Genomic DNA, 9128 nt, shown 5'->3' on the forward strand with positions numbered 1-9128 from the left:
GATGTGCTGGAGGAGGTGAGCGAATTCGTGTACTTGGGATCGCTGGTAACGGCCGACAACGACACCAGCTTAGAGATCCGGACTCGTATCCACTCCGCGAATCGCGCCTACTTTGGATTGCGGAAAACCTTGACATCTGATCGAGTGCAACGCGCCACGAACTGACCCTGTACAAGACACTGATTAGACCGGTTGCCCTCTATGGCCATGAGACCTGGACGCTGCGGCAAGAGGACGAATGAGCCCTTGGAGTTTTCGAACGGAAGGTGCTGCGAACGATCTACGGTGGAGTACGTACAGCTCAGAACGAGTGGCGAAGGCGCATGAACCACGAACTGCACGCGATGCTCGGAGAACCGACCATCGTCACACTGGCGAGAATCGGGAGGCTCAGGTGGGCCGGCCATGTCGCGAGGATGGACGAAGACCATCCTGTCAGGATGCTTTTTGACCGCGCGCGACCGGATGGCGGCTTAGGTCTAAGAGCAGGAGCACAGCGTGCACGATGGGGGAATCAGATTGAGGCGGACCTTAAAAAGATCTGCAATCTAGGAGACTGGCGAGCTGCAGCCCAGAACCGAGCAACATGGAACAACCTTCTTGATACAGCACGGGCACCGCGTATGGTGTTCTAAGCTGATTGGTATGGTATGTATTATTCTTTCAGACGTCATTACAGTTTGTTTGATTTTAGTTGTGCAAAACAAGAAAAAACTTTATTTTCTTCTTATTTTTTTGTTTTCGACAAAGCTGCTCAACTACCAAAATGAACAACTCTCACGAAGAAACCAAAGCTCTATCTTCAATGGATACCGAAATAAAAAAAAAACTATTTTTATAATAAATACTGCTTGCGACAAACACTAAGCGACCGCGTCGTAGGCACAGGTAATTTGAAGCATGTTTGGTAGAGATCGTCTGAAGTGAAAACTAGTATAGCAGAGTGTTCATAGAGAGTTTTTATGTTAAATGCTCTCGTCTGGATGGTTGAAAGAAATTTCTGATAAAATTGTACATATTTATAAAATTATACATTCGTTTATTGTACTGATAAGTAGTTGATATTTGAAACAATATAATTATTTTACAGCTATTTTTATGTTTGTTTTGACAAAACAAATGTTCAACAAAATTCCAAGTTTCGCGCAACGAATTAAGATAATAACAATTTCAAATATGCAAGTTAAAAAAATAAAATCTAAAGCTTCTAACAATTATTTTATTTTATACAAAGAATATCAGTTAACAGCTTTTTCACGCGATAAAGATTTTTTTCAAGAAACTTTGGCATTTTATTCAATTCAACAGTGAATTATTTTACAAGCAAGATAACCATTGGAAAGTTTGTAGCTCTTAATGCTCTCTAAGATTTTTTTTACATTTTGTTATCTTTTTTAAATAAAATAAGAAATGGAAATTAAAAAAAACATTTTTTCCTAATTTCTCAAGTCTAGAAATCAGTGAAGAGTTCAAGCAAGAAAATCAGTGAAGAGTTTAAGCTCTAAATACTCTCTATGGAATATTGACATTTTATTACCTGTATTCTGAATATTTTGTTATTGCTACGTCCTTAACCAGAACCGTAGCTTATCTTGGGTTTGGGTTTAAAGAGTGCTTTTCGGATAGCTTAACAAAATACGTCCTTCGTGGTTGTAGTTCAAGTTGAGACTGCTTTATTAATAGTTAACGTTCGGTTCTACTACCCGAGAGTAGTATCGTGTTCGGCCCAGATTGCTCTCTTCTTCTCTCGCCTCTCATCTCCCCCCTTTTAAGACAAAACCCTAATTCGACAACGTTGATCATTTCTTCTTACCAAGAACTTTCAAATTGAGAGAGCTGTGTCTAGAACTTTTGCTTCTTTTGGATCGCCGAATTGGTTTGTCTTTTTGTTATGGTTCTGTTTCTTCGTCAGCTGATGAAAGTGACTCTTCAGATGATGATTCTTTATTGTTTGCCTCTACATCAGCTGACGAATCTTTTGTGTTGTCTTCTTCATCAGAACTGTTTGTTGACAATGTTGGGGATGTGTTGTTTGGGTGTATGGGAGTAGAATTATCTGGCCTGATTTTTAATGTAAATGGAACTTGTGGGATTCTATTTAATTGGTTTACATGAGCTTTGCGAATGTTTCCCTGAATTTGAATAAGAAAAATTAATTCTGACATTGGCTTTATGATTACAGCTTCATGAGTGAACTTCTTCCCATTCATCTTATAAGTGTAAATTACCTTATCGTTTTTCTTAAATTTTCTAGTGTTTTCATTTTCGTAATTCGTGCAGAAAACTGTTTTCTTTTCTCTTAAATTTATAAGTTCAGAACGTGGAATAAAGTTGAAAACTCTCTCGTTTGGAATAATTCGGTCTCCAGTTGTGGGAGTTTGGTGATGGTGATGTAGAAATGTGCGAATATTATTGTTTATCTGTAACGATGAAAGGGAATCTTTTTAATTGATTAGTTTGTCCAGCACCGCTTTTGTGGTTCAGCAAGTCCGTTGCTGGCTGGGTGGTACGGTGGTGAAAAAATATGTTCAATATTTCTTGCCTTACAAAATGATGAGAATTTTTGGCTACTAAATGGAGGCCCATTGTCACTCACCATGGAGCCAGGAAAACCAAAGGTGGCAAAAATTGTGTCAAGTTCCTGGGCCACTTCTTCTGCTTTTGTTTTGTTCATTCTTATTATTTCAACCCATCGTGAGTGTGCGTCTACTAATATTAAGAAAGTGCGATTGTATTTCTGGAAAAAGTCAATATGCACTCGCTCAAATGTTGTTGAAGCTAATGGCCAATTGCCGTATATTTGTGGTGTTCTATCAATTCCTTTTAATTGGCAAATTTTACAAGAGTTAGCAAAAACCTCAATATCTACGCCAATTCCCTCCCAATAAACAAATTGTCTTGATAATTGTTTCATTTTTTGAATTCCTCTGTGATTTGCATGCAGTAGTTGAAGTGCATACATTTTTAATGATGTTGCTGAATATCAAACAATTTGCTTCGATATTTAATTCATGTTTTTTTGAATAAAATTTTTTAACAGATTTACAAGATATTCTAGATGGCCATCCATTTTCGATAAATTGGATAATTTGGGAGAGAATTGGATCATGCTTCGTCTGTTCTGCAATTAATTTGGCATTCAGGTTAAACTCGTGGTTTTCCACTAAAAAATTCAAACAATTTGGAGAGCTTCGTTTACTTTCATCTAAATCAGCTTGACATATTTGTTGTTGTATTGGTAACCTAGAGAGACAATCTGCTACATGATTATCTTTGCCTCCCAGTAAGAAATACGGGGCCGATCGGGTCTGATTTTGAGACACGCATCAGACCCGAATCAAGCTATTTTGCACCCGAAACGTCAACCTGTCAAGGTTGTTCGAACATCGCAAGAGGCCTACGTGCGGGGGCGATGTAAGAACGACGTAGAGGTGAAAAATCGGACGCGCATCAACCTCGTTTTTGAGGTTCTTCTTCTTCTTTTCTCGCATCAGTCATCTATTTTATTTGTTTGGATTAAAAGTTTGTTGCTGTTTTCATGTTTTTATTCAGTTTTTCACAGATTTAGATGCAAAATATTTGTGCAGTACAGTAAATACGCTGGAATATTTTGGTGGCCCTTAAACTGCAGTCTGACTGCGCGATTCCGGACAGGACGTAAACTGTGGCTGTTACGGCATGACCGTTAAAACCGGATCAAAGATGGTGGGCTTGTTTTCCGTTCCTCTGGCTGCTGGGGGTTTCGCCGTGCTACTTGCTCGACTGCTAGGGGCGATCCCAGCCGGGGGATGCCAGGAATCCGGGTCCAATCCGGTGTTGATGCGCTGTGGAGAATAACTAAGTTTATTTATGTTTTTAGTAGAGAGATGTTAACTCACCACGTTCCTCCTTCAGCAGCTTGCTAAAGTCGGTCCACTCGTCGATCTTGGTGCGAACATTCTCGGCAACTTCACCGTCTCCACCGCATCCAGCGCAATCTTGACCCCCAAATTGGACCAACGGCGGATATACTTAGTTCCTATGCAAGTTTTGACCACCTCCTCCAGCTTGTGTCGTTGACGGTGCTTTGCGCCCAGCCCTCTGTCACTACCGCCATGTTTATGAAACCAAAATATATGATGACGAACATCAAGAAAACAAAGAAGAAAACGAAAGTTTCTGCTGTCAGATTTTAGAAAATAAACAAAGCGCGCAAACAATTCTTAAGTTATGTACTTTTTACAATGGCCCAGGGCCATTTAAAGAATGATTCTTCCGCGTAGATTCTAAGATTTTTTCAATCTTGAATTCCCCGGTCCATTCGAGGGTTTCCTTTATATTGGTAGATCGTTCAGGTTACTTACTCCACGCATCAGAGCAGCTTCTTGTCGGATTTTTGCCCCCACACAAATAGGAACCAGTTCCGGTTCCGGTCTTCGGAAGAGATAAAATCACTTCCGCTTTTCCGGCTGCTCATCCCACCAGCCGATTCCTTTTTCGTTTCCAGCCTCATTCACACATGTTTTACGTCCGGAAATATGTCCAAGATAAATGTGACCACTTGCGTCGATTTTTTAAACAGTTTATAACACAAACATATTATTTTTGATTAAACTCTTTCGCATCCGCCATTTCCCTATTTCGATGTAAACAATCACACGACACCAATACTACTTCATCCAAGGCTTTGTTTATGGTGGGCTCTTCACATACACTAACCCAAAACATTGTTTATGGTGGGCTCTTCACATATACTAATGCGTGGGCTCTTCGAGGTTTTGGTGACTGTCAAACGTTCTGGGCATTTACAGTGGTGCCAGGGGGCTGTTTGCGCCGGATGGCCAGTGCCGCTTTGGGCATCTTCGTCTTCAGAACCTGGAACCTGGAAGTGGAAAGGTTAGTTTGGGTTGAGAAATGTAAAGAATAACTGTTTTACCCAAGCTCCCGCAGCACTGATTCCGTTGCCACCAACTGCTCCTGGACCATCTACAAACTGACTCCGGGTTCGATTCCACAGCCCGCGAATCGTGTTGCATCTACATTTTCTTGCCCAACGCAGTGGCGCTTCACTTCACCGCCTGCTCATTCCGGCGGCGTTGTTGACATTCCTGCAGCAGATTTGTCTTCGGGACGGATTCAAGCTATTTGTATTCGTTTTTGCGTTCGTCGTTCCCGCTTTGTCGTTGTCGCAATCCACAGCGCAGTTTTAACCGCCAAATCCGACCGACGACAGATGAAGCTTCCTTATCGGAAGGTGATAGTTGTTCAGCTGACAGAGATGGACTTTTTATTCTGGCTTGAATTGGCAGCCTCCAATAATTTTGCGTTCTGCAAATTGGCAACAACGGAACATGTCGCAAGGTGCAACTCTGAATTATTTGACCTGAAAGAAAAAAAAAGTTAGTTCGGGTTGAGAAATGTAAAGTCGTCACTTGCAAGGTCATGGCTGTTCCGAGTGGCATTTCCGGATATCAGTTGGGACAAAGTTCCAGGAACGTGGACCGGTTCCGCTTGATCTTTATTTGGGCGTGTTAGTGCAGCATCTCAGCCGTCCTTCCAAGGGTACCCGCAAGGACGTGGCCTTCCTTCGAGTCTGTGACCGAGTAGCGTCGTTATTGCCGAAGGATGCTGACGCTTGACCGTTGAAGACCCCGGTCCTCCGTCTTCACCCTTCTTACTGTTCAGCTCCTGCTGCTGCTCCAACTCTTGCAGCTTCCTGGTCGCGCCCTGCTTGCGTTCCATCTTCTTTCGCTGGTACTTCTCGAGACGCAATTTAAGACGGTCCTTGGCCTCGGCGTCCAGTCCAAGACCTCCGACGCCGGCGTGGCCATTTTTCGAGGGCTATGGTGGTTGACTGACGGTCGATGGTGGGCCGCTGAACGACAATCTCCGGCTCCATGAAAGAAGGCGCCGCCGATGATCGTCGTGATCCTGGTGCTGGTCACGTTGCTGCCGGGTGGCCAACCTTGGAGGTTGCATTTGTCCGCGATGTCCGCGACTGCCTCGTCACGATATTTACCACACGACTGTTTTGACGAATAGTTTTGTCCATGTGATTGATTATTCGTACCGTTGCCGCTGCCGCCCGAGACGTTCGGTAGCATACTGTTGTATCTGCCTCCGCCAACACTGTTGTTTCGTATTCCACGATTGTCCCGGTTGTCGTTCATCGGTCCCGTCGAAGGTGGACCGTCCGACGAAGACGGTGGCGATCCGGAACTTTCTCCTGCGCCTTCGCTGCCACAATACATGGACGGTGACATCAGCGCACGGAACTGCGGCGGTAACGGAGCTTGCTGCAGCTTAGGACCGGCCTTTCGGTTCTGGACGACATCATCCTGTTAACGGCTTGGGCGACGGCACAGTACGGACCATGGAACTGCTAGTTGACGAGGGCCCGTGAGATGTCAATTGCAACGGCGTCACCGCCCAGGAGGAGACGCGGTTTGAGCATAAGTTTTCGTTTAACGTGCAGAGCGTCCGGCAGATTACGGCAGATTAGGTCCTTATCAGTGATTTTCTCCGTTTGGTTGACGATGGTTGGTGTAAGCACGAGCCAGTCGGTCGTTTTCGAAGTGTTAGGCCATATCGGAGACGCCCATCTCAGTGAAAACGACTTCCGGCTAGAGGGCAACCATGTACCTCCTGCAGCAGCTTGCTAAAGTCCTGATCCAATCCAACAGAACGAATAGGGTTTGTCGATGTACATTCGCATCTTGGGTAGGGTTATGTCCTTGTTCTTCATGACTCCACGTAACATTTCGCCGGATGGCGGCCGGTGCTGATTTTGGCGTAACGGAAGTTTATAACAAGGCAGCTCTACTTTTTCCTGTCAACGAGGCGGCACGCCTCCGATGGATCCTCAGCTTCTTGATCATCTGTTGACATCCTGCGGGGTCATCGAAAATTCAGCACGTAACCTTTTCTTTCATTCCCGGACCGACGTCCTGGTCGATGCACAGAACCCACTTTCTGGAGATTAAAAAAAAATGACCTGGAAGAAGGAACAATTAGTTCGTGTTGAGAAATGTCAAGAAAGGTTGTTTTACCTAAGCTCCCGCTGCACTGGTTTCGCTGCCATCTGCTGCTCCTGGGCCATCTCCAAGTGGAAAAGTTGCAAGGCCGGTCGTCCTGGACCCTGCTCCCGTGAAATCATACCCATGATGAACGAAGATCTCGCAAGCATAGTGGAATGGTCGCGTCGAAACCAACTGTACGTCAACCAAGCAAAAAGCAACGCGCTGTACGTGACTGGTCGCCGTAGAGCAGCTGTTCAAGCCAACATGCTGCCACCTGTGGTAATGGATGGGCAGGTAATGGAGTGGACTGAAAGTGCGAGGAATCTCGGCTTCATCTTTCGGGCAGATCTGCAGTGGGATGACCTGATTAAGCAGCAGTGCGGAAAAATTTATGCTAGTCTCCGCACGCTCTACAGTTGTGCTGCTGGTACTCCGGTTGGGACTCGCCTAAAACTGTTTAAATCGCTGATCCTCCCCCATTTTCTGTTTGGCGAAATCCTACACGTCAATCCGAGTGCAGGTGCCATGGACAGACTACGGATATCGCTGAACTGCTGTGTCCGGTTTGTATACGGGTTAAACCGTTACGATCACGTAAGTCATCTGCAAGCTAATCTCCTGGGATGCCCGCTGGACCACCTCTACGCCCATCGCTCCTGCATTTTTCTACACAAGCTGATCAACACGCACTCTCCGCCTGCACTGTTCCAGAAGCTGATACCGTTCCGGGGTCGACGTTTGGCAAACTTGATTATCCCGCGCAACAACACAGCAACCTACGCTAGTTCACTGTTTGTACGAGGCGTGGTAAACTGGAACATGCTGCCAACGGAGGTTAAGCGATCGAGAACTGAGGCAGGTTTTCATGGGAAGTGTCTCGCGTTTTGGAATAGTTTTTAAGTAAAGTTGTATTACTGCGACAAATACGAAAGCGAGTTGCGTTTGAGAATTTGAACGGTGTGCGTCGCGGTCATCAAGCAGGATTTTCGTCGCCGTTTCCGTCTTTGTTGTTCTTCCGATTGTGTGTGTATTTCGATCCGGGCGGTTTCGGGATGTTTGACAGTTGCGTTTGAGAATTTGAACGGTGTGCGTCGCGGTCATCAAGCAGGATTTTCGTCGCCGTTTCCGTCTTTGTTGTCCTTCCGATTGTGTGTGTATTTCGTTCCGGGCGGTTTCGGGATGTTTGACAGTTGCGTTGGAGAATTTGAACGGTGTGCGTCGCGGTCATCACGCAGGATTTTCGTCGCCGTTTCCGTCTTTGTTGTTCTTCCGATTGTGTGTGTATTTCGTTCCGGGCGGTTTCGGGATGTTTGACAGTTGCGTTTGAGAATTTGAACGGTGTGCGTCGCGGTCATCAAGCAGGATTTTCGTCGCCGTTTCCGTCTTTGTTGTCCTTCCGATTGTGTGTGTATTTCGTTCCGGGCGGTTTCGGGATGTTTGACAGTTGCGTTGGAGAATTTGAACGGTGTGCGTCGCGGTCATCAAGCAGGATTTTCGTCGCCGTTTCCGTCTTTGTTGTCCTTCCGATTGTGTGTGTATTTCGTTCCGGGCGGTTTCGGGATGTTTGACAGTTGCGTTTGAGAATTTGAACGGTGTGCGTCGCGGTCATCACGCAGGATTTTCGTCGCCGTTTCCGTCTTTGTTGTTCTTCCGATTGTGTGTGTATTTCGTTCCGGGCGGTTTCGGGATGTTTGACAGTTGCGTTTGAGAATTTGAACGGTGTGCGTCGCGGTCATCAAGCAGGATTTTCGTCGCCGTTTCCGTCTTTGTTGTCCTTCCGATTGTGTGTGTAATTCGTTCCGGGCGGTTTCGGGATGTTTGACAGTTGCATTGGAGAATTTGAACGGTGTGCGTCGCGGTCATCAAGCAGGATTTTCGTCGCCGTTTCCGTCTTTGTTGTTCTTCCGATTGTGTGTGTATTTCGTTCCGGGCGGTTTCGGGATGTTTGACAGTTGCGTTGGAGAATTTGAACGGTGTGCGTCGCGGTCATCAAGCAGGATTTTCGTCGCCGTTTCCGTCTTTGTTGTCCTTCCGATTGTGTGTGTATTTCGTTCCGGGCGGTTTCGGGATGTTTGACAGTTGCGTTTGAGAATTTGAGCGGTGTGCGTCGCGGTCATCAAGCAGGATTTT

At 45.5% G+C, this 9128-nt stretch overlaps 1 protein-coding gene across 3 annotated transcripts; it reads right to left on the reverse strand.

Moving 5' to 3' along the window:
* Positions 1 to 1889: 1889 nt before the first annotated feature.
* On the reverse strand, positions 1890 to 5303 carry LOC120427374 (uncharacterized protein K02A2.6-like). Of its 3 annotated transcripts, none has more exons than XM_039592231.2 (5): positions 4916 to 5303; positions 4344 to 4861; positions 3882 to 4086; positions 2543 to 3824; positions 1890 to 2420 (listed from the first exon to the last, which is right to left on the reverse strand). In XM_039592231.2, exons 4-5 carry the CDS (start codon positions 2960 to 2962, stop codon positions 1890 to 1892), a joined length of 951 nt encoding a protein of 316 aa, XP_039448165.1. In that variant the 5' UTR covers positions 2963 to 3824; positions 3882 to 4086; positions 4344 to 4861; positions 4916 to 5303. The 3 variants fall into 3 exon arrangements, with proteins under 3 accessions (XP_039448165.1, XP_039448164.1, XP_052562142.1); XM_039592230.2 differs by having other exon boundaries at positions 3879 to 4086; XM_052706182.1 differs by having other exon boundaries at positions 2543 to 4086.
* Positions 5304 to 9128: the final 3825 nt, after the last annotated feature.

This window comes from Culex pipiens, chromosome 1 (genome assembly GCF_016801865.2).
Source record: "Culex pipiens pallens isolate TS chromosome 1, TS_CPP_V2, whole genome shotgun sequence".
NCBI classification, from domain to species: Eukaryota; Metazoa; Arthropoda; class Insecta; order Diptera; family Culicidae; genus Culex; species Culex pipiens.

What these genes read in the sequence shown, in the direction of transcription:
- LOC120427374 (XM_039592231.2), bottom strand. Translation starts at nt 2,962, where the DNA reads ATGTATGCACTTCAACTACTGCATGCAAATCACAGAGGAATTCAAAAA. An exon ending in AATTCTCATCATTTTGTAAG is followed by an intron (nt 2,421 to 2,542) that starts GCAAGAAATATT and finishes TCATCGTTACAG; the next exon opens with ATAAACAATAATATTCGCAC.